Source organism: Oryctolagus cuniculus, chromosome 5, assembly GCF_051225735.1.
Source record: "Oryctolagus cuniculus isolate XC-2025 breed Fujian yellow rabbit chromosome 5, ASM5122573v1, whole genome shotgun sequence".
NCBI lineage: Eukaryota > Metazoa > Chordata > Mammalia > Lagomorpha > Leporidae > Oryctolagus > Oryctolagus cuniculus.
In genome coordinates, this window is record NC_142871.1 from 12396577 (window position 1) to 12422034 (window position 25458).

The following is a 25458-nucleotide window of genomic DNA, read 5'->3' on the forward strand; positions in this document are numbered from 1 at the left end:
GCTCGCCTGCGGCCCGGAAGTAAGGGCTCCCGTGCGGCGGCATCCTCAGGCCAAATTCAGGGTAAAAGGACACAGACAGACGAGGTGGTGCTCCTCGGCTGGACGCCTTCGGAAGGACCAAGGCTCGCACTCTAGTCAGGTGCTCCCTCTAGGCCGCTGTGCTGAAACCACGGCCCTGTCCAGGTCGAATTCACCTTCCAGTGACTGTTACAACCTCACCACCACGCCGTCTGGGTCCCTCAGCTCCTCCACCTCCCGCCCTGCCGAGACCCTGGCCACGCCCCGCCTCGCCCTCCCAGTCGCGGGACCGCCCACTCTGTAGCAGCCACGCCCACAAGGCCCCGCGGCTTCCTTCACGTGCGGGAACCACCATGCTCCCAGCCTGCACCGCGCTCAGCAGAAGGCGGCGCATGCGCCCTCAGGACGCCGGTATTTCCTGTCCGCCGTCGTCGCTTCCGGCGTGATTCCTTCGACCAGTGAGGCGGGCCCGGAGGCGGGCGCAGCCCCTCTGGTTCCGCCCCGCCAGGTGCCTTGTTGGAGCGGGGCTGGGGGTTGGACGCCGGAGGGCGCCCGCCGGGGCTAATGGCTGCCTCCGGGAAGCTCAGCACTTTCCGCCTCCCGCCGTTGCCCACGATTCGAGAAATTATTAAGTTGTTCAGGCTGCAAGCCGTGAAGCAGCTGTCCCAGAACTTTCTCCTGGACTTGCGGCTGACAGGTGCACGGCATCTCAGTGCTTCCGGGTTGTGGCCCCGCTGCCCCCGGGGGCGGTGGTGCAGACCCCGCGGGCGGGTTCCGAGGCCCGGCACGGGCTCTGAAAACCCCGGAGTCCCGGGGCCCGGCGAGCCCGCGTGCCGCCGGCGCCGAGGCGGGTGGAGGCGGGCGGTGTGGACGCCGAGCGCGGGGAGGGAGGGTCGGGGTCGGGGCGCGGCTTGATGGAACTGGACAGATATGTGTAAGAACATATATATTGGGTCAGCCGCCGCTTGCATTCCCGTTTGCAGTGCGGGCCCGCCGGTTCACGCTGCAGCCTGTAGGATCCGAGGCTTCCCCGGGTCGCGCTCTGGCCACGCGCCGGCGTGCAAAGCCGTAAATCGCGCCCAGAAGTTCACTTCCCAGTCATGAAGCCCAGCCCACAAGACATAAATAAGGTGTGTGTGTGCTCGGACATGGAGCCTTTACTGCTTGCGCTGGGAGTCAGCCTCACTCCACTGAAGCCTCCTCACCTTGCAATCAGGTTTAAGGGCCTGAAGGTGGTACCGGCTGTAACACTCTGCTGTTAGTAATCATTAGGACCAGCCTTGCCTGCTGGTCGATAGCCATATTCCAAGTTACTAGAAGACAGAGCCCCTGCCTGCTGTCCTCGGTCTCCACGTTTAAAAACGAACACGGTGAACTCAGTTCACGCTGGCAGTACTGACTATCCCTCCTTTTCCCGCGAAGAGGCATTGAGCGACATAGAATCTGGCTTTGGAATCTAGACCGAAGGTGGAGTCCTTTCTCTCCCGTTTGTTTTCCAGGGGGCCTTGCAGAAATAAAACAGTAGACAGGGAAACTGAAGGTTCGGAGACTGAAGTTGGGCTAGCAGTTCTTGGTGAATGTGTTGTGAGCATTCGGTGGGAGAACGCATATGAAACACCAGAGCGGATGGGCAAAGAATGTCGGTCCCTTCCTACCCCCGCCGAAAGACAACTTTTTTTTGTATGGTTGGGACACTTTTTGGCTTCAAACCTACAAAGGATGGTAAATTACTGATAACAGACAGGCTTGGCAGCATCAGTGCCCAGACATGGCATACTGCTGTGTTTTCAGGGCTGGATTTCCCGCTGTCCTGGACGGCTCACTGTTTAGGTTTTAATCTCTCCTCCTCTGGAAACCCAATGCATTGTGTTTTTCTGGAAGGAATAATTGGTTCCATTGAATCACCAGTACTTTTCCGTAGGTCTTCTAAAGAAGTTAACTAAAAGATTAATTTTCTCATTAACATGCATATTGTCAATGCTTAAAAAAAACACTGCTGCTAAATTTTTTTCCTGAAAATCAGGGGCCATCGTGCCAGCATCCCATATGGGTGCTGGTTCTAGTTCCAGTTGCTCCTCTTCCATTGCAGCTCTCTGCTGTGGCCCGGGAAGGCAGTGGAGGATGGCCCAAGTGCTTGGGCCCTGCACCCGCATGGGAGACCAGGAGGAAGCTTCTGGCTCCTGGCTTCGGATCAGTGCAGCTCCGCCGGTTGCAGCCATTTGGGGAGTGGACCGGTGGACGGAAGACCTTTCTCTCTTTAACTACCTCTCTCTGTCTGTAACTCTGCCTTTCAAATTGATGAATAAAATAATCTTTTAAAAAAAAAAAAGAATCAACAATCTAAATTTCTAAGTCTTGTAAGCAAGTGGCTTGTTGCTGTTGCCTTACTGATCACCAGTTATGTGTCCGTAGCCAAAATTAGAGGGTGCCAACAGTTTCTGCTCTTGGATTTTTAACTAGTGATGTTGAAAAATTCTGAGGGTGAAACTAGTCTTTTCAAATCTGAGGTGATATTCAACAGCTATAGAGAACTGTTGGATGTTTCTGTAGTCTGTTTTTAGGAGTTGATTGGGTGGAGAACACACAGAAAGTACAATGTTAGCTAAATTTAAGTTAAGGGAATTTGTCATGACAATCCTGTTTTTGTTACGGGCCTGGTAGAATTCAACAATAAATTATTTTTCTCTTTGACGTCTGTATACTGAGCTTTGCCGAGATAATCAAGATGACTAAATCTTTCCTTTCCATAGATAAAATTGTAAGGAAAGCTGGCAACCTGACAGATGCGTATGTATACGAAGTGGGCCCTGGGCCAGGCGGGATCACAAGGTCCATTCTCAATGCCAATGTCGCTGAGCTTCTGGTGGTGGAAAAGGACACCCGGTTTATTCCTGGACTACAGGTGAGTGCTTCAATGCCAAATTTCAATCTCTAAGGCTTAATTCTTAAACCTCACAGTGCCCAAGAATTGTGTGGGCGCGCCTCGAACTGCAGATCCCCTGACCACATCTTGGGGATTCTGATTCTGCAGTCTAGCAGCTGTGCCTGTCACAGCCCATTCCTTCAGAAACAGCTAAAGGATAAGTAATGGCCAGTGGAGACTCATTGGCAGGACTGCTAGAACTTCATTTAGATTCAGAAAAGCATTCCACAAGCAGAAGATGGAGAAAACATAGGCTGGCCCTCTCCTAAGAGAGACCGGCTGTTAAGCTTAAGCATTCTTGTAAGTTTGTAAGTGAAGGAGTCACCATGTACATTGTACTTACTGATGGAAGATGAGGGTCGAATGAAGGGGTGCCTGCGTCTTTAAAACACGGGAAGCATTTGAAGGAATGGTTGCCTCTCAAAGGATGGCAGTGAAGACAACAGGAAGCTCCGTGTAAGGATGAACTAAAACACATGGATGCAACTGAGGGGCAGCGTGGAGGATGGGGATGGGGGGGCACACGGGGAACACTGTAGCAGGGTTCTCACAAAGGGAATTCTGCACAGGGAGCACTTAATGTCTCAAGGCCTTTGTTCAACTCCCCTGTAATTCTCAACCTTCAGAGTCCTGGGCCATTGGCTCAAATGATGCAATTTATTATATGACTATAATAGAATAACAAGGTTACCCACATTGTTATTTCAGTAAAGAGGACAAGTTGGCTTAAAATTATTACGTTCTAATACTTGAATATGTATTAATGGAAAAAATGTTTCATTTCCATTGGAACAGTTGGAGAAAATTTGCTTCAAAATGTAAGACTATGTGCATGCATGTGTCTAATTTTGTAAGAAACCTATTTTTTTTCTTATTTTGCTTTATCCAGTTTTATGCTTTAAAATTATGTAATTTTTCACTTTACCTAATTTTGCCAATCTGCACTTTCAGAATTTCATATTTCTAACTTTATTTTGAGATTGTCATACGGTGCCTTATCTTGATCAAATGTGGAATTTAATAGCAATATTTTCTTTGAACTGAATTTGTATTTTAAGGGCTATATCTCATTTGAGGCAGAAGTGGGAATAGTTATTTTTGGTGAGATTATGAGAGGATGAGAAGCTGAAGAACACTGCCTAATTCCCTTCAGATTTACTCATCTCGCCCTGTCTGAGCATAGGGAATACTCATCTACTTTTTTTTGCCCTTGGAGAGAGTTCTTAAACTTCAAATTTCACCATGTACTTTGTGCATTCTCTCTGACAAGGCGAGGGGGTGAATCAAATTTCTATTCCCCATTTTAATGTACACATTCTGCTCTCTGTTCTGGACTCAAATGTTTTGAGAACAGACTAATTAACCTTCTCCACGTCTCCTGACCCTCTGCCTTTCTGTGTCTCATTAGATTTGTATCATCTGATGTACTATTATTCGAGGATACTGCAAAAAGCTCATGGAAAATGGACTTAAAAGATAAGTTTATTTTGGTGAGAACAGATTTTTGAGGGGGCCAGTGCTGTGGTATAGAAAGTTAAGCCTCCGCCTCTAGGGCTGGCATCCTGTATGGGCACCAGTTAGAGTCCCGGCTGCTCTTCTTCCCATCCAGCTCCCTGCTAATGGCCTGGGAAAGCAGCAGAGGATGGCCCATGTCCTTGAGCCCCTGCACCCATGTAGGAGACCTGGAAGAAGCTCCTGGCTTTGGCCTGGCTCAGCTCTGGCTATTGCGGCTGTTTGGAGAGTGAACCAGTGGATGGATTACCTCTCTCCTCCTTTCTCTGTATCTCTGCCTTTCAAACAAGTAAATAAATCTTTAAAAAAACCAAAAACAATTCAGGCATAGTTTTTTTTTTTTTTAATAAAATAGGTATTTTTGGTGGAGTTTCTGAAGGCCCTTTGTACCTCATACTTGTTCTTGCCATTTGTTTGTGGTCACTCACCCCCCTCCCCACCAGAATATAAGCGGCGTGAGGGCAGGGATTTGTGTCTGTTTTGTTCCCTTCTGTATCTGTACCACATCACACAGTCCTGGCACATAGCAGGCATTTCTGCATGTCTCACCCTGGGAACAAAAACGTTAGCTGTCCCTGTGAAGGTATGTATCGTGTCCTTGTCAGCTGTCTGGAAAGTGAGGAGTTGAGTGGCTCTGATTATTGAGAAGTTTTTGTTTTTATAACCTCAGTGTGAGGGCTAATTTCAAGGGAAATTACAGCAAGTGTATGCTTGACTTCTCAGAAGAGACAGAATTAATTCTTAATGTCTTATCTGAGGAAAAGGAATTTGCCTTAAAAAGAAATGGTGGGGCCTAGCATGTCAAATCCGCTTCTTTCCTGTAGAGAGTGTTTCAATATGCAGAACCACTTTCTTTCAGAGACCCTAAATTAATCATAAATGGAGGAAAGGCAGGAGAGCGATCTATTCTCAGGATTCCATTTTAGTGATTTCTAAGCTAATAGAATGACTTTTTAAAGAAATTGTAATAATTTATAAAATGTCTTCTAGCTGAAATTATGACATTTGTAGCTCAATTCCGTTCTCACGGCATGTCATGAGACAGCCGGGAGAGCACAGCTGGCGCTCACAGGTAGGCTTCACCCTCAGCATCCTAAAGCTGAGGAAACTGTCTCCATCACAGAGCATGGTTTTGTGGTGGAGGACGTGGGCATCGGCGTCAGGCTGCCTGTATCTGCACGCTCTGCTGCTAGCCGTGGGACCCGGGGCAGCTGCCTTTGTCCCTTTGGGCTTTGGTTTGCTCAGGATTGCGATGAAGATCAGTGGATACTGGGCTCCTGGCACTCGAACTTAGGAATAAATCAGCTAAATTACCGACCCCGGGCCTTAGGTTCCCGAGCTCAGGAGACGGCTCACCTGGAGAGAGGCTGAGGAGGAAGCTGGAGTGTATTGGAGCCCTGGAAAGTCCCCAGTGCCGGGGAAACCGGTCAAACTCGCAAGGCCCAGCGTTTATCCCGTGATGTTGTAACATTTCGTGTGTGCATTTCTGGGTTTGTTTTTCCCTTAGTTTTTGCTTTTTTATGGCTGAGTGTTTTCTGTGTATATCTTGGAGACGAGTGAGGAAACTATCTGACACCTTAAAGAAGTTTAATTTTTTTTTAAAGATTTATTTATTTATTTGAAAGTCAGAGAGAGGAGAGGCAGAAAGAGAGAAAGGTCTTCCATCCGATGGTCCACTCCCCAATTGGCCACAAGGGCTGGAGCTGCACCGATCCGAAGCCAGGAGCCAGGAGCTTCTTTTAGGTCTCCCTTGCTGGTGCAGGGGCCCAAGGACTTGGGCCATCTTCTACTACTTTGCCAGGCCATAGCAGAGAGCTGGATCGGAAGTGGAGCAGCCGGTCTTGAACCAGCACCCATTTAGGATGCTGGCGCTTCAGGCCAGGGTGTTAACCCGCGGTGCCATAGCGCCAGCCCCAAGAAGTTTAACTCTTAATAGGTTCTTTCTCTATTTTTTTTAAACTATTTATTATTTATTAGAAAGGCAGAGCAACAGACATACCTCCCATCCACTGGGTCATTCCACAAATGCCTGTAATAGCTGAGGTTGGGCCAGGCCAAAACCAGGCATCCGGAACTCCATCTGGTTCTCCCATGTGGGCAGCAGTGACCCAGTACTTGAGCCATTGCCTCCTGCTTCCCAGGAAGCTGCGGTCAGAATGGAGCCAGGCCCAAACTCGGGCATTCTGATCTGGGATGTGGGCTTCCCAAGCAGTGTCTTAACCATCAGGCCAAGTGCCTGCCCCTTCCTCCAAGTGTAGACTGCAGAGAGCTTCATACATGATGGGTTCCCATTCAGATAAGTTGTCCACAGTCCTCTCTCTCCTGTTTTAAAGGATTCATGTGTGAACAACAGTATCTAATACGTATGGAAGGTTTATCACACAGCTTTATGGAAGTGATGCTCAGTAAACTGTACGTGTTGGAAGGATACAGATGACTGAGCTTCGGCATGTGTATTATTACACAAAACCATCGCCACACTCAAGACAATGAACACCCATCATCCAGAGCCCTCCTTTTCCTTTGAAATTCGTCGCTTTTCTCCCAATGATCACTGATTTGCTTTCTGTCCCTATGGGTTATTTTCCATTCTTTGGAATTTTATATTAATGGAATCATGTATTTTGCACTCTTTTTAGGTCTGATGTCATTTACTTAGCATAACATTTTGAGATCCATGTGTGTTGAGATAGTTACCATCTTTTATTTCAGAATAGTATTCACTTCTATGGATATACTAAATTTGTGAATCTATCCACCTGGGTTTTTACATTTTTTGGCTGTTACACATTCACTGTTTAAGCTATTATGAACATTCACATGCAAGCGTTTGTGTGGATATATACTTGAGTTTTTTTGAGGAAAGACCTGGGAGTAGAGTATCTGGGTCCTGTGGGAGGTCTGTGTCGCACTTTTTAGTCTCCCAGTTTGACCTGGTGGCTGTGCCACCAGGTGTGTCTGAGAGTTCTGATTGCCCTGCACACTTACTCCTACTTGGTGTAGTCAGTCACTTTGCTTTTAACCATTGATTGAGTATAGAGTGGTAACTTACTGTGGTTTTTATTTGCATTTTCCTAGTGAATAATGATATTGGGCCTGTTTTCATGTGCTTATTTGCCATCTGTTTATCTTCATTGGGGAATTGTTTCTTCAAGTCTTTTTATGTTTTAAAATGGTTTTTTGGGGGTCCAGCGTTTAGGCATAGTGATTAAAACCACCACCTATGATGCCAGCGTCCCATATAGGCACTGGTTCGAGTCCTAGCTGTGCCATTTCCAATCAGCTCCGTGCTAATTGTGCCTGGGAGAAGAGTGGAGGATGGCCCAAGTGCCTGGGCCTCTGCCACAGACATGGGAGACCTGGAAGAAGCTCCTGGCTTCCACCTTCCTGCCCTGGCCATTTCGACCATTTGGGAAGTGAAGCTGAAGATGGAAGATTTCTTTCTCTCTCTATCTCTGACTTTCAAATAAATAAATCTTCTAAATTTTTTTTTTTTAGTATTGAGGTATTTTTTAAAAAAATTTATACTAAGCCATAAAAGAGGAAAGCTTTGTCTCTTGCTGCAAAAAGACAAATATCACTTTCTCTGTGTGGTAGTTTTCCTTTTTCTTTTTTGATAGGCAGAGTTAGAGAGAAAGGTCTTCCTTCTGTTGGTTCACCCCCCAAATAGCCACTGCGGACGGCGTGCCGTGCTGCACCCATCCGAAGCCAGGAGCCAGGTGCCTCCTCCTGGTCTCCCATGGGGTGCAGGGCCCAAGCACTTGGGCCATCCTCCACTGCACTCCCAGGCCACAGCAGAGAGCTGGACTGGAAGAGAGGCAACCAGGACTAGAACTCAGCGCCCATATGGGATACTGGCACCACAGGCAGAGGATTAACCAAGTGAGCCACGGCGCTGGCTCCTCTGGTATTATTATTATTATTATTATTATTATTTTAAGATTTATGTTGTTGCAAGGCAGGGATAAAAAGAGGAGAGAAAGAGATCTTCCACTGGTTCACTCCCCGAGTGGCTGTGATGGCCGGGCTTGGGCCAGGCTGAAGCCAGGAGCAGGAGCTCCTTCTGGGTCTCCCGTATGGCTTCAGGGGCCCGAGGACTTGGCGTCTGCTGCTGCTTTTCCAGGCCATTAACAGACAGCTGATTGGAAGTGGAGAAACTGAGACTTGAACCTACACACATATGAGGTGTTGGTGCTGCAGGCAGAGGCTTAACCTATGCCACAGCACTGGTGCCTCTGGTATTATTATTTTTTTTTTTTTAAGATTTATTCATTTATTTGAAAGAGTTACACAGAGTAAGGAGAGGTGGAGAGAGAGAGAAGTTTTCCATCTGATGGTTCACTCCCCAGATGGCCGCAATGGCCGGAGCTGCACCATTCTGAAGCTAGGAGCCAGGAGCTTCGTCTGAGTCTCCTGCACGGATGCAGGGGCCCAAGGACTCGGGCCGTCTTCTACTGCTTTCCCAGCCCATAGCAGAGAGCTGGATCAGAAGTGGAGCAGTCAGGTCTCAAACCGGCGCCCATATGGGATGCCGGCGCTTCCAGCCAGGGCGTTAACGCACCTCACTTCAGTGCCGGCCCCCTGGTATTATTTTTTAATTTGATTCCATTGTGATCAGAGAACATACTTGGCCGGGGAGTGCTAGAAATTAGAAATCTAAAATTAACTTTAGCAAGGCCGCGCTCCTTCTCAAGGCTTCGGGGGAGAATCCATTCCTTCTGTGCTTCAGCTGCAGAGACGACCTGCACGCGTTAGCTCACGCAACTCTTCCACGTCTCCTGTGAACTCTTAATAGTCTTGCCTCTCTCTCATTGCGTCCCTTGTGATTATGTAGGGCCCACCCAAACAATCCAAGATAATTATCATATCTCAGAATCATTTAACTTGACAAAGTTAGTCTTGGGCTTCAGGGATTAGAATGGCAGGGGGCCGATCCTCAGCCAGTTTCAGTTCATTATCTGCAACTCTTGTTATTTTGGTGGGTGAGGTTTATCCTATAATCTGTCTTCAAGTAATAATATTCCACTTCGTGGATAGCCTGTAAATGTTTGCCTTTTCCTGCTACGCCTTTGTGTTATTGTCATTTTTTTTTAATTCACGTGTCAAGAGATTCATAGTACTAACATGGGGGAATGGGTGTATATATTTTTATTCCAGGTTCTTGTTATGCACAAATACAGGAATTCTAGGTGCTGACATAATAAAGTAAATTTTATTCAAAAGGTGAGAAAGCGAAGGCACTTGTGTGTGTGCATGCACGAGCGTGGGTTGCCCCACAGGGAGAGAGTAGGCAGTGGGCCCAGAGAGAGCGCTCCCCAGCACTTCCTCCGGATCTGGTCTGCAGCAGAGGAGAGCACTTCGTCCAGTTGTTGTCTGCTTCTGTGAGGTCGGAAACGGCTGCCTCAGCGGGCCTAAAATCCTAGGGGAGTATTGGATACTTCCGTAAAATTCCACGTGAATCCTGATAGACATCTTTTCGTGGTGCTTCTTCTCCTTTTCTCCCTCCCCAAATGAAACAGATACATCCCAGGAAAGGGGGTATTTATATTCACAAATAGAATCTAATGGGTTTGGGGGGGTGGCCTGCAGGAGCCTCCGGCTTCACTGTTCTAAACTGATTGCCTGCCTCTCCCATATGAGTGCAATAATTCCATTTTAAAGAAACTGACATAATAAGAAAAACGTCTTGCCTATTTCGCTACATGAAAATGGGTTTCCAGGGCTCCTGGTGCGTATTTCCATCTCTTACTATTTGCTTTCTCCCTCAAAGCCTTTCTTTAGCGTTTCTTAGAGTGTGGGCCCATTGGTGTTGACTCTCAGCTCTTAAAAGCCTTCATTTTGCCTTCATTTTTAAAGTAGTTTGATAAGAACTGGTGTTAGTTCTTCCTTAAAAATTCGATAGTAAGAGCTCAGCAGTGAAGCCATTTTGTCCTGGGCATTTCTTTGTTGGGAGATCTGTTAGTGTTCATTCAGTCTCATTACTTGTTATTGGTCTGTTCAGGTTTTCTGTCTTCGCAGTTCAATTTTGGTGGGTTACGTGTGTCCAGAAATTTATCCCTTTCTTCCAGATTTTTCAGTTTGTTGCAGATAATTGCTCATATTAGTTCTGGGTGGCCCTTTGTATTTGTCACTCACGTCGATTCCATAACTAGGCTGTTGTGAATAGCGAATGCTGCAATAAACATGGGAGTGCAGATGTCTCTTCCACAGACATACCAGTGGTTTCATTCCCTTTGGATGTTTACCCAGTAGTGGGTTTGCTGCATCATGGGGTAGTTCTGTTTTTAATTGTTCATTTGAGGATTTGAAGCAATTTATGTCAACAGTTTAGGCAATTTATATGAATACATATATTCAGAAACACACATTTAGAAGGTCGACATAGAAAAAAAGTCTTGAGTAGCTGTCTATGTATTTTTTCTTTTTTTTCTTTCTTTTTTTTTTTTTTTTTTTTTTTTTTTGACAGAGTGGATAGTGAGAGAGAGAGAGACAGAGAGAAAGGTCTTCCTTTGCCGTTGGTTCACCCTCCAGTGGCCTGTAGCTGGCGCACTGCGCTGATCCGATGGCAGGAGCCAGGTGCTTCTCCTGGTCTCCCATGGGGTGCAGGGCCCAAGCACTTGGGCCATCCTCCACTGCCCTCCCTGGCCACAGCAGAGAGCTGGCCTGGAAGAGGGGCAACCGGGACAGAATCTGGTGCCCCGACCAGGACTAGAACCCGGTGTGCCAGCGCCGCAAGGCGGAGGATTAGCCTAGTGAGCCGCGGCGCCGGCCATGTCTATGTATTTTTTAAATTCATTGTTGAAATCATTCCCAATAGACAACTAAAGACCTAAATAGCTTCTCTGGTGAATTCTATTGAACATTTAAAGAAGATATAATAGTACAGTAATATGTTCTCAGAAAATAGAAAAGGGTTGAAAACTTTCCATTTCCTTTTAAGATACCAGCATAATCCTGTTACCAAAACCTAATGAGGGCTGGCACTGTGGCGTAGCAGGTAGAGCTGCTGCCTGCAGTGCCGGCATCCCATATGGGCACTGGTTTGAGTCCCGGCTGCTCTACTTCCGATCCAACTCTCTGCCATGGCCTGGGAGTACAGTAGGAGATGGCCCAAGTCCTTGGACTCCTGCACCCACGTGGGAGACCCAGAGGAAGCTCCTGGCTTTGGATGGGGTCAGCTCTGGCCATTGCAGCTATTTGCAGAGTGAATCAGCGGATTGAAGATCTCTCTCTCTCTCTCTCTCTCTCTCTGCCTCTTCCTCTCTGTAACTCTGCTTTTTACATAAATAAATAAAATAAATAAATCTTAGGGGGGAAAAATCTAATGACTACAAGGAAGAAGATTAGAGATCTATAGGTATAATTCATGCAGGTGAATTAATCAAATCTAGGGAAAAGAAAAAATAAGATATGAATCATTAGATTTTTCTTTTTTCTGTTGCATATCTGCTCTATCCTGCATGTTTTCATGGCAGTAGCTATCATTTCATTTTTTAGTTTTTATTTATTTGAAAGAGAGAGAGAGAGAGGGGTCTTCCATCTGCTGGTTCACTCACCAGATGGCCGCAACAGCCGGAGCTGCGCCGATCTGAAGCCAGGAGCTTCTTCCGGGTCTCCCATGTGGGTGCAGGGGCCCAAGGACTTGGGCTATCTCCTACTGCATTCCCAGGCCATGGCAGAGAGCTGGATCAGAAGAGGAGCAGCCAGGCCTCAAACTGGTGCCCGTATGGGTTGCCGGCATGGCAGGCAGCAGCTTTACCCGCTATGCCACAGTGCCGGCCCTCTGTTTATGCTTTTTGTGGAAAGTATCTCTCCTTCATTTCTGAAGGATAGCTTTACTGGGCTGGCAGTTTGTCAAGCCTTCCAGTGTTTCATTCTGTTCTTTCCTGGCCTGTGAGATTTCACCTGAGAAGTCTGCTGTTACTCCAAGGTGATCTCCCTCTGTCTTACGCCTCAGTTAGAATCTTCTTTGGTCTGATCTATTAAGGGTCCCTTGGGCCTGGACCTGGATGCACATATCAGTCCAGAGATTTGAAAAGCTCCCAGGAGTTTGTTCATGTGTCTGCTGACGTCCCGGTCTGTTTGATCCACTGTTGTGGTGCATGGTCTGCCTTAGGCAGTCACCTCCATGTGCAGCTGCTTAGGCCTGCTTTGGTCCTTACTTGTGGAGGAGGCGGCAAACACTGGAAACCTCTATTCAACCATCCGAAAATCCTCCATTTCTTACTGTGTCATAGCTAAAAATTGCTTTGTGTATTTTTTCCAAATTTTTAAAAGATTTATTTATTTATTTATTTATTTATTTATTTGAAAGTCAGAATTATAGAGTGTGGGGAGCAACTCAGACTAGACTAAGTTACTGGAATTAAGACTTATTCTATGCATCTGCTCTCCCACAATATGGCGCTGGGAGAGGAGTAAACAACTTCTACACAGCTGCCTCTCTTTGGAGGAGAGCAACATGCTCGGCGTGTGGGTAGCAGAGTTGGGATTGGTGGAAGAGGACTATAAAGGAGGAGAGAGACAACATGCACCAGGAACATCTGGATAACATCTGAGCAGCCCCCGAGAGAGCCGGCCGGCGGTGTGCCGCTCCCCCGCGGAAGTGGGGAAAGTGGCAGGGGGAGCCGCCCTTCCACGGAGGTGGAAGGATCGGCAGCCAACCCGGGGAGGACCAGCAGCAAACCTGGGGAGGGCCAAGCAGACGAAAGAACAGCGCAGGGTTTAGTGTCGTTCCTCCGTGAAGAGGGGGAGTGACGTAGAAAGAGAAAGATCAATCTTTGACCCATTGGTTCACTCCCCAGATGGCTACAAAGACCAGGCCTGGCCAGGTCAATACCAGGAGCTTCTTCTGGGTCTCCCATGTAGGTGCAGGGGCCCAAACACTTAGGGCATCTTCCACTGCTTTCCCAGCCCATTACCAGGGAGGTGGATTGGAAGTACAGCAGCCAAGACCCAGGCCTGGTACCCAGATGGGATGCTGGCATCACAGGTGGCGGCATAACCAGCTATACCACAGTGCCGGCCCCCAAGTGTTTTTTTAATTTAGGAGAATGTAAATGGTCCTTTATACTCCATCTTGCTCAGAGTAGTAAGCTCAGGGGATTCTCCCTAGCCATTAAGTTAGATGATTATTTCTTGGAATTATGGAGACAGAAGGCAAGTCCTTGATTATTGTTAGTATTGCCCTGGTTTTAATAATCGGTGATGATTTTTACTTTATATGCAGAGAGCGGAGTTCATGGGCTTGAGAATTTTTATCTGTTGTGCGTGTTGCAAGAATAGTTAGAATATGATGTGTGAAGAGCCTGTTGTCAGTAGCCAAAGGTTAACATAATTATTCGCCTTCCTGCCATATTATAAAGGGATACATACAGTTATTTAGGCAGCTGGGCAGAAAGAGGTGTTCTTAGAGATAATGAAATTTTAAAATCCTTTCTCCTGACAATTTTTTTTTAAAGAAAAGGCTGCCTAAATTGCTGTTGTGACATGACTACTTTACATGCATAACTTAGCGTAACCATAGTTAATCAGAACGCACAAAACTCAACAAATGAGCAAAAGGTGCCTTACAGTCAAAGTATCGTCCTTCTCCACTACAAATTAGAAGTGCAGAGATCAATGTTAGAAGCAGATCCACCGACAACAGCAAAAAATGACAGTCATTATAGTGGCAGAAGAGCTAGCAACCCAAACATAAAAAATGCACTGTGGTAAAGGATGAGACACATTAAGACAAGGGTAAGATTGTTCTTAGCTTCAGGAGTTGAATCATGCACTATAGTTTTCATCTGCAAGTTTCTTAGGAGGTGTTAACACTTAAATGAGTAAAATAGAAAATTTATTAAAATCTAATTCTTTGACGAGGCTGAGTAAATGACTTTCTGCTATTCATGTTCTTTCTGGTCTTGTTTCATAAGCAAGCATCCTGACATTTTGAAATCATGCCATAATCTTCTCCTTGAAAAGGTGGACTCTGGTGTTGTCTTAAATTCCTCTTAATAGTAGCATTGATCTCTGTGTGTGTGTATGTGTTTTTAAGGTTTTATGTATTTTATTTGAGAGAGTTACAGACAGTGAAAGGGAGAGACAGAGAGAAAGGTCTTCCTTCTGTTGGTTCACTTCCCAAATGGCCGCAACAGCTGGAACTGTGCCGATCCAGAGCCAGGAGCTTCTTCCAGGTCGCCCACGTGGATGCAGGGGCCCAAGGGCTTGGACCATCCTCTGCTGCTTTCCCAGGCCATAGCAGAGAGCTGGGCTGGAAAGAGGGGCAGCCAGGACTCGAATATGGGATGCCAGTGCCGCAGGCGGGGGATTAACCTACTGTGCCACAGCGCTGGCCCCGTCTCTGCATGTTCTAAGGATAAAAGCTTTGTTCTTCATCTACCATATTCCATATCATATTCTTTTTTTTCTTTTTTAAGATATATATTATTTATTTGAAAGGCGGAGCTACGCAGAGGCAGAGAGAGGGAGAGAGAGAGGTCTTCCATCCGCTGGTTTACTTCCCAAATGGCCACAGCCACCAAAGCTGGGCCGATCAGGAGCCAGGAGCTTCTTCCAGGTCTCCCATGTGAGTGCAGGGGGCCCAACCACTTGGGTCACCTTCTTCTTTCCCAGGCAGTAGCAGAGAGCTGGATCTGAAGTGGAGCAGCCGGGACTCGAACCAGTGCCCACATGGGATGCTGGCACTGCAGGTGGCAGCTTTACCCACTATGCCACAGTGCCAGCCCCATATCATATTCTCTTAATCTCATACAGTTTCCCTAACAGTTATGCCAGCTCTTTGGCACTTATTTGTTTCAACAGTATGTCCTCTGTGTGGCAGATCAGCTGGAAGGTCATTCATGTAATGCAGCTGTTCAGTGTTGGCTGGCGTGAACCCTGACCCTGAGAACAGGCGTCAGACACACAGAGTAACTCTCCTGCGTAGTCCTTTGTGTGATGTTGTCGAAGTTCCGAGAAGTGCGTGCATTCTTTCCAGTTGCCAGAAAGTTACCTAAATTGGACCCTGGTCACTTGCGCCCTGCAGGAAAGCTTTCACCATGCCTTTGACTTTTGAGAGGGTTCTTTGAAATGGTCGTAAGGATGTTTCTACATTTGTTGTCCAACTTTGTTAAAGGCATTGTCCATTAGATTGTTTCATGTACACTTTCTAAAACTTCAAACCAGAAAGCATTCTCTTCTGTCTTGGAGACCTGGTACAATGATCTCTGGGCAAGTTAGAATGGTGTCCTGTGTTCATGCTGGCCACCCTGACGGTCATTGCCTGTGCTGTGGCTCTCGGGTGTATGCTTCCCTTTCTGTGGCTAGCTTTTCTGTCTTTCTGTAGTGTCTCTTACTCTTTGTTGACTTGCATCTCACTTTGGAAGAATGTAGAATTGAAAATGAAAATTGAAATAATAGAATGGTTTTAGAATGGCTGTAAAAATACTCATTGGGTTGTAGTTGGATTCCTGTGTTCCTGGTCAGCTGTGTCTGTGCTCCCATCCTGTGGTCACACCTACAGGGTTTCCAGTGTAATGAATGCTCCAGTTTTACTCTTTTTTTTTTTTTCTTTTTTTTGGCCAGGCGAAGTTAGACAGTGAAAGAGAGACAGAGAGAGAGTTATAGACAGTGAGAGAGAGACAGAGAGAAAGGTCTTCCTTCCGATGGTTCACTCCCCTAATGGCCACTATGGCCGGCGCTGCGCCAATCCGAAGCCAGAAGCCGGTACTTCCTCCTGGTCTCCCACGCGGGTGCAGGCGCCCAAGCACTTGGGCCATCCTCTACTGCCCTCCCGGGCTGCAGCAGAGAGCTGGACTAGAAGAGAAGCAACCAGGACTAGAACCCGGGGTGCCGGCGCCGTGGCTCACATGGCTAATCCTCCACCTGCGGCACCTCCAGTTTTATTCTTAAAGGGCTAGAAAAGGGGTCTTCCTCATCCCATTGCCATCCCCCAAAGAATCATGATGGCGAAGATACTTTTCTCTTACTGGTTGGTTAGACCTTCTCTGTGTGTCTTTAGTGAATATAATTTTGGGTGTGTGAAAGGATTTTGTCTGTACAGTAATCATATCAATCCAGTATGGATAGCACTGCGTTTCCTTCTGTAATTGCTTCAGGGCCCTCACATAATCTGGGACCACCACCATTCATTCCTTCTGCAGCAGGGGGTCAGAAAGGGAGGATCAAGCTACAGAGTTGTTGAGGACGAGGTCAGCTTTTAAGGATGGAGTTGGTTCGTCATTGACTGAGACTTAAACCTGAAAGGGAATCCGTGGGAAATGAAATAGAAATTCAAGTATAATTGTAAAGAACGGAAGGTGCATTTAAATTTATATCAGCTTTTAGGTATGCAGTTGAGTCTGTGAGTGTGGGAAAAATTTATTTTCTTTTTTTTAGTTTTAGTTATTTATTTGAAAGGCAGAGAGAGGAGGAGAGAGGTCTTCCATCTGCTGGTTCACTCTCCAGATGGCTGCAACAGCTGGAGCTAGGCTGATCCAGAGCCAGGAGCCAGGAGCTTCTTCTGGGTCTCCCACATGGGTGCAGGGGCCCAAGGACTTGCGCCATCCTATGCTGCTTTCTCAGACCATAGCAGAGAGCTGGATCAGAAGTGGAGCAGCTGTGACTTGAACCAGCACCCACATGGCAGAGCTGGCCTTGAAAAATTAACTTTCAGATCAATTGTCAGAGCATACAATGACAAAAAGGCCAGTGTAGGTTGTTTTAATCCTATCTACTAATTGCTTAATTACTTTCTATATATTCACATCATGTAACGTAAGCTTTTAGTTTAGCCTTTTTTTGATGTACTGATTTGTAGTGTTTTAATTATGTGGAACATAATTATAGAAGAAATGTAGCATCCTCCATTGCTGGTAAATTCCATCATTAAATACGTGCTTTTTAAACACAGCATTTCTCAGAGAGCTATCTCTTTTAATTTTTAGTATATTGAGGTCATTGTGTTTTCTTTAAAGAAAAAATTTATTTGCAAGGCAGAGAGAAGGAGAGAGATCTTTCATCATTGGTTCTCGCTCCCCACATGGCTGCAACAGCCAGGGCTGGGCCAGGATGAAGCCAGGAGCCTGGAACTCCATCCTGGTCTCCCACATGGGTAGCAGAGGCCCTAGGACTTGGGCCATTTTCGGCTTCTTTTCCAGGTACATTAGCAGGGAGCTGGACTGGAAATGGAGCAGCTGAGACACAAACTGCACCCATATGGGATTCTGGTGTTAAAGGCAGCAACTTAACCTGCTGCACCACAATGCCAGCCCTGAGGCCATTATGTTTTCTATTAAGTATTTCTGGAATTCACAGATCAAGTTTTAGAAACTCATGGTAATTAAAAATAATCCATAAGTACATTTGTGCCAGGGGTGCACAGTTCCATTTGTTGAACTGCTATGGATGGGGCTGGTGCAGTGGGTTAATCCTCCGCCTGTGGCGCCAGCTTCCCATATGGGTGCCAGTTCTAGTCCCGGCTGCTCCTCTTCCAGTCCAGCTCTCTGCTGTGGCCTGGGAAAGCAGGAGAAGATGGCCCAAGCCCATGGGCCCCTGCACTCGCGTGGGAGACCGGGAAGAAGTTCCTGGCTCCTGGCTTCAGGTCGGTGCAGCTCTGGCCATTGCAGCCATTTGGGGAGTGTACCAATGGACCTAAGACCTTTCTCTCTGTCCTTCTCACTGTCTGTAACTTTACCTCTAAAATAAATAAATAAAATCTTAAAAAAAAAAAAAAAAAAAAAACTGCTATGGATGGGGCCAGCCCTGTGGTATAGCGGGTAAAACTGTTGCCTGCAGTGCTGGCATCCCATGTGGGGGCAGGTTCGAGTCCCAGCTGCTCCTCTTCCAATCCAGCTCTCTGCTATGCCCTGGAAAAGCAGTGGAGAACAGCGCAAGTCCTTGGGCCCCTGCACCCACGTGGGAGACCCGCAAGAAGCTCTGACTTCTGGCTTCAGACTGGCACAGCTTCAGCCGTTGCAGCCAATTGAAGAGTGAACCAGTGAATGGAAGACCTCTCTCTGTGCCTCTCCTTCTCTCTCTGTGTAACTCTGACTTTCAAATAAATAAATAAATAAATAGTTTAAAAAAAAAAACAAAACTGCTATGGCTAACTGAACCCAGCTAGATGATTCCCAGAGTTAAACTGTCAACCTTCTCGCCAACATAGGCATTTCTGCTGTGTATTTCTGGTGCATATAAATTAATTATAATTTGATTAATTAAATACAATTATTTGTATAATCCTGTCTGATTTATTAGTGAAATTAATCTAAGTAAGTTTCTTGTCCCCACCAATTTTGAGGGCAGTCTCACAGCGTAAGAGAGAAAGTTTCCAACCTCACAAAAAGCTGATGCCATTTGGTTTGTTGACTGCCTCATTCACGTGTTGAGTGTGTAGTCAGCATCCCCTGTGACCTGCTGTAGCTCCAGGGGCTGCTGAGGGAAATAGGCAGCAGGTGCCGCCCTTGGGGAGCCTGTGTTGGTGCAAGGGAAGGAAACGCCCAGGAGTGGGCACGTAGGATCCGTGTGCTGTCGGAGCTACTACAGAAGTGTGGCAGGCTGCACTGTTGACAGCAAGGTGGGAGTGGGGAGTGGTCAGCAGGCCGTGTGCCTTGCCCCAGTGTCTCCTCTCTGGCTCTGTGACACCTCTCTCATCTTTGCTGTCTAGTGGCTTGTTAGACAACAGGAGTGTTGGAAGAGAAAAGCAGCTTTAATTGAGCTAGAGGAGTAGGCAGGGGTGTTTGGCAACTGAGTGGGATCCAAGGTTCTCTGAGCTCCTGGAGCTGGGACCTGTTCGCATTCTACTTGAGCTGGGAAGTCTCTCCTCAGTGATTATATTCACTCCTGTATTTTAAGCTTTGTATGCTCAGGGACTGCATGTTTTTTGTTTTTAATCAAGTACTTGAAGAAGTAAGTCTCCTTAAGGGGCACTTAACACAGTACAGCTGTGTAGATGGCTTAGCCATAAGGCTTTTCTGAACTTGACAGAATCTAGTACTGCGAGAGTATTGTAGCAAGGTGCCTGGACTGATGACGCAGGAGATCACAGAGGAACACTGGTTTGTTTTGTGTCTTCTGTGCTCAGAAGGACTGAAAGGAGAAGGAAAGCAGCTGATTAGGAGGTGGAAAAGGCTGTGAGGCAGCTGTTGGTAGCCATGCAGGATCATCCGTTAGCTTGATAGCATCTGTGGATCAAGAAATAGTAAGATGGGGGACATTGATCAGGGCAGTATCTCAGAGTACTGAGTGGGCTTGACATGGACACGTGACTTTCTGTTGGGTTTGAGTCTACCCATAGATTAAGTAAGTTATTGCCTTTGTATATATTTAGACATAAAGAGTTAGTTGAGCTGAACTCTTCTTTTTTAGGGTTTACTTTTGATTAATTCTCGGGGTTTCATTGTAAAGTCCTTGGTCTCCAATTTAAGAACTTAGGAGTTGAGTTTATGCTACATCTGTGCATAAGTAGTCGTTCTGAGGAAGGGCGTTACACTTAGACACTATTTGTGACATTGTAAGCTGCTGGGTGCTGTTAACGTGTTACAGTCCCTAGCCATTCTGTGTATGAGAGTGAAGCACAGTGGATCGTTGTGGTGGACACGGTGTCCTGTTAGGTCATGATTGCTTCTAGTCTCTGGCCTTTCCAAGTAATTTCAAGATGCACAGTTTAAAAAAAAAAAAAAGATGCACAGTTTAAACATTTAGTTTTGTTACTCACAAAGTAATGAGCTCACTCTCTTGACCTTTTTGTAAACTAGATGCTTTCTGACGCAGCACCCGGGAAACTGAGAATTGTTCACGGTGATGTACTGACGTTTAAATTGGAAAAGGCCTTTCCAGAAAGTCTTAAAAGACACTGGGAGGATGGTAAGTACCTTTAGATTCTTTTAAAATATTCTTTAAATAACTAAATACTTAATTATTCATATCACAAACATTACACACTTATAAATATTGTATGTATTAAAAAATTGAGCAGAATTAAGTAATGTACATTGTAAATTTTTCTACCATACTACTTTGTTCCAAAATGTGAAATTTAGTTACTTTTTCTGGGTTTCAGATTTTCAGTTTCAGTTCAATTCTTTCCAAATAAATTTGTGTCTTTTTTTTTTTTTTTTTTTTTAAGGTTTGTTTATTTGTTTGAAAAGGAGGATGACAGAGACATCTTCCATCCAGTGGTTTACTCCCCAGATGGCCACAATGGCCAGGGCTGGGCCAGGCAAAGCCAGGAATCTGGAATTCCATCCACATCCCCCACATGGGTGACAGGGACCCAGGCACTTGGGCCATCTTCTGTTGCTTTCCCAGGCACATTAGCAGGGAGCTGGATTGGAAGTGGAGCAGCCAGGGCTCATGGGATGTGGGTGTGGATGGCAGCAGCTTAACCCTTTGTGCACAGCACCTGCCCGATAAACTTGCCATTTTTATGACCTATGTACACAGATAGGCTATATTATAGGGTTACTTTCTCCACATGGTGAAAGATGTAAAATAGTAAATCATGCCCAAGCCTTCATTTAACTTTTTCCATTGTTTTTCAATACTCGGTGACCAACTAAGGCATTCTTCATTCATGGACAGCATTTATTGGGTACCTGCTCTGAGCCAGCTCTTCAAAATATTCTTAAAAAACAAACAAACAAACAACTTTTCTTGCCTGTTAACAAGTCTCAAAGCGGATGGAGGAGGCATTTCAACCTATCAGCATCCGGTGTCTCTGGCCCCTTAGGGCAGGGCCTCTTCAGAGTGGTCCTCACCTTCTAGTGAGTTCTCTCTTCCCAGCACACAGCCCTCAGGCTGTGCACCTGCTCAGTCACACTGGCATCACGGCGACCTCCTAACTGCCTGTTTGAAACCTTTCCTGACCGAGTTGTCTGGCATTCATCAGACTTAACCACTGCCTTCTGGGAGATGCCTCTGCTCTTGTCTTTCCTGACACCAGGCCCTCCTGTTCTGCCTGTCACATTTGTGAGCTTCCTCTGAGTGTCCTTTGCTGGTATTCTTTCTCCTGCCCCTTTCTGCACGTGGTTGCTTCCAAGATTTGTGTTTTTGGGCATCTTCTCTCGCTGCGGGTGTGCCTGGACACCTCCACCCCGTGATGTCATTAGACTAGCACACAGCAAATACTCCTGTCTGTCCCCAGCCTGTCTGTGTCCCCAGCCCGTCTGTGTCCGCAGCCCATCTGTATACCCAGCCTGTCTGTCTGCAGCCCGTCTGTGTATGCAGGCTGTCTGTGTCCACGGCTGGTGTTCCCTTCCTGGTCATCGGACTCTCTGTCAGCTCCGTGGACACTTTTTCCTCATCTGTCCAGACTCAATTGTCTCTACCCTCACACCAGCTATGTTTCATATACTTCCTAATCCAGAAGTCTGAGGACTTTGACTTTGAGCATGAATTAGCTAGAATTCGAAGCTGATTGTGAGGAAACATTGCTTTTGAAGAATGAATGCCCTGAAAAATATTCAGCCATGTCTCTTCATATGTTGTTGTTTGATGCTATTAATACACAGTGAAATTTTGCTCTGAACTAAAATTATACTAAGAATACATTGATGAAATCACTCCATGTTTTATCCCCTGCCACGCAGACCCTCCCAATGTGCATATTATTGGAAATCTGCCGTTCAGTGTCTCAACTCCACTGATCGTCAAGTGGCTTGAGCATGTGTCCTGCAGAGATGGACCTTTTGTATATGGTAGAACCCCGATGACACTGACGTTTCAGAAGGAAGTGGCCGAGGTAAGGTTTAACTTTCTAGCTAGTTGGTCACATTATCAAACCTTGAAACAGAATTCGATTACTCAGAAAATTTCAGCTTCAGCTCAGCCTGCGATGACGAGAGTAGACATTGCTGGAAGCTTCCGGAGAGAACAGCGGTGATATGTATTGGCCAAAATGGCCCTGTGGGAAGTAGCAGGACACAGGGGCCACGGCTGAGTGCGATTGGCCATGCATTTGTAAATAGGGATTGGATTCAAAGCTGAGAAGGGAAGGAGGTTGAGGTCTTGTTGTCCACAGTAGACTTTGACTTCATCCCTCACCGCACTTCTGCGGGCACTCTCTGGAAAGTAGGTCTCCAGGGGCAGTCTGGCATTCATCAAACTCTTAACCACTGCCTTCTGGAAGATGCAGTGAGAAGGGGCAGTTTTTGGATCCACAGACGTGATGTGCAAATACTAGAGTATTGCGATATGTATGCTTGGTCTGATAAACACCTGTGTCAGTAACTGAACTACCAGCACCTGTGACACCCGCTTGTACGCCTCTGACTGTATCTCCTGTCCACCCGCTGTGACTTGGGAATTTGTTACCCCCTTACAGAGGCTTTTCACATAGATTTCTATGCATATAACTAATATACTGTAGTTTTGTCCATTTTTGCGTTTTATATAAATGGTTTACAACTGTATGTATTCTTTGTATCCTGAACATTATTTGTAGGATTTGCTCATGTTGCTTATAGCTGTAAGTTTGGTAGTAATAGCTATACAAACTACCTACTGTTTTGACTACATTATAATTTATCTGTCCATTCTTCTCTTTTTGGACTCTGAATCTGTTTCAGTGTTTTGTTATCACAAACAAAACTGTCACAAACATTGTTTTCATTTATGCGAGGTACAGCACAGGATCAGGATTTCTGTAGGATGTGTGTCCAGAAGTGGAACTGTACATCTTCACTCTCCCTACAAAATGCCAAATTGTCCTCTAAAGCCACCGGCAGTATGTGAGAGTTCATTTTGCTGTCTATTCTTGCTGGTACTCACTAGTATTGGACTTGTACATTTTTATTAATCTGCAGGTAATAGGATGTCACTGTATTTTATTTTGTCTCTGCTGATTTTTAATGAAATTGAGCACCATTGGTGCTTTTTGAGTTTTGTTTTTGTTTGTTTTGTTTTTTTGGTCAAGTGATTGCCTTTTGCTCATGTTTCTTTCTGCTTGTTTTTCTTCCTAATTTGGAGGAGGTCTTACTCCACACTACTACTTATTGCATTTGTTGCATATTTCTTGTACTCACTAGCTGTATCACTGTCTTTTTGCATTATCTCTTGAAGACCAGGCATTCCTAATTTTAAACTTACGGTTAGTGGGGCAGGCATTTAAGATGCTGCTTGGAATGCCCACATCCCATATCAGATGCCTGGGATCAAGCTATGGCTCAGCTCCCAATTCTGGCTTCCTGCTGATGTACTCCCTGGGAAGCAGCAGGTGATGGCTCAAGTACTTGGGTCCCTGTCACTCATGTGGGAGACCCAGATTGAGTTCCAGGTCCTTGGTTTTAGCCTGGCATAACCCTAGCTGTTGCGGGCATTTGGGGAGTGAGCCAGCAGATGGAATATATCTGTCTGTTTCTCTGCCTTTCAGGTATAATAAATACTTAATAGTTAATTAGTGGCTAGTGTCCTTTGTGAGTTATGGAGAATATCTTTTTGTATCTTGATATCATGAAGACATTCTTCTGTTAATTACTGGAAGTTTTATGTTTAACTTTGCACCTTTGTTATCTGTAATCCTCTTGGGTGTGTAGGCTGGAAAACTTGGCCTTCGAGTATGTGGCCCCAAAACTCTCGTGCTCGATAGTCTAGGAACTGCTTATCACAACAATGTAGGCTCCTCCGTGTTTGGACTCCAGGACGCTGCCCCACTCTCCTCAAGGTCCTTCTCACTACCTGTTTGTGAATATCCTGCTTGTCTTCTGTGAGTTTGAATTAGGCTCCTGCTAGTAGTTTTCTTAACTTTTGGATTTGTTGGTTCTGACAAAAACCACTGTTGCGTCTGCACTCACAGCACTTCTGACATCCGATGCGTGGGTTTTCCCCACACCAAGCAGTTCTCCCACAGCTGGAGCTGGGTGTCCTGCCATTTAATTAAACTCTGATACCATCCACCTGTTGTTAGTGCCAGACCCACCCCCTCCCCGCAAAAGTTAAGGACTGAGTCCCCCCAGACCACTCCACTCCTGAAGCCGGTTGTACATCTGTGCCTCCAGAACCTCTGAACGACCAGCTAAAACTGGGGTCCCCCAGCCCCCTCTGCAGGTTGATCACTTTCCGGAATGGCTCACAGAACTCAGGGAGACACTTTACCCACGTGGAAGTAGCTGGTAATCCATCGGTCTTTCTGATGGCCGGCAGCATCCTCAGGATACCTTGGGACGTCACCCCAGGTCACTCCATCGCCTCCACAGTCTGCAGGTCACGTTTGATGAAAATGGGGTTGAAGAACAGAAGGCGTTGCCATCACTCAAGAAAGTGTAAGCAGTTTAGGAGCTCTGCCAGGAACAAGGACCAAAGACCAAACATACGTGTTCCTGTACCACACAGGCATTATGGTGTTTCTGTTCTCAGGTGACCGAGAGGTGGAAGATACTGTGTGCTCTCATTCTGTGGCGAGAGCAGAGGCTTGGGAGGAGTGAGGTCCCCTGTGACGCTGAATGTTGCTTCAACTTTGACATAGACTGTTTTCCCTAACAAAATAAGGTGGATTTTAGTTTAATTTCATCATGACTATGGAAAAGAGTTTATAGTGAGTCTATCTCTCTAGAGATAGATTATATAATGTATATATAGTACATATATATATATAATGTGCCTATATATGTATTATGGAATGCACTAGAAGGGTGAGTATAGAAGGGTGCTCCTCTGGTTTTCACATTTTGCAAGTGAAAGTGTCAATGGGAGAGTAGACAGCAATATTTTCTTATTTACTGCTTGCCCTTGACATGGTCATCTGAGCAATTTTGTATGTTAACCACTGATAGCACTTTTTGACATTTATTTTGTTTGGCTCTGTGAGCTACAAAACAAAACAAAACAAATGAGCACCATCATCTTATTCCTTTTTCTAGGGCTGCAGGGTCTAAATGTCAGAATCTGGTGCCTACACATTAAGGCGCATAGAGACAGTATGAAGTCAACAGCTCGTAAAGTAGAACCGCACTGTGTAGCAATAAATGAGACCTCAGGGGATCTCATTGGACCTCATTTTACAGTTGATGAAGCTGAGGCTC

The 25458-nt window shown here is 46.0% G+C and overlaps 1 protein-coding gene across 13 annotated transcripts in view; it reads left to right on the top strand.

The window, feature by feature from the left end:
• Positions 1-392: 392 nt before the first annotated feature.
• The window catches only part of TFB1M (transcription factor B1, mitochondrial), a 59667-nt gene continuing 34601 nt past the window's right edge, over positions 393-25458 (top strand). For 2 of the 13 annotated variants that reach the window (XR_016233616.1, XM_002714950.6), the window contains exons 1-4: positions 414-715; positions 2769-2920; positions 20197-20305; positions 22030-22181. Coding sequence is in view for 12 of the 13 variants with exons in the window: in XM_002714950.6 (XP_002714996.1) it covers positions 583-715; positions 2769-2920; positions 20197-20305; positions 22030-22181 (546 nt within the window). In the remaining variant the exon portion in view is untranslated. Of the gene's footprint in view, positions 716-1001; positions 1149-2768; positions 2921-4349; positions 4432-20196; positions 20306-22029; positions 22182-25458 lie in introns of all 13 variants that reach the window. The other 11 variants (XM_089332536.1, XM_089332538.1, XM_089332535.1 and 8 more) reach the window with 11 other exon arrangements.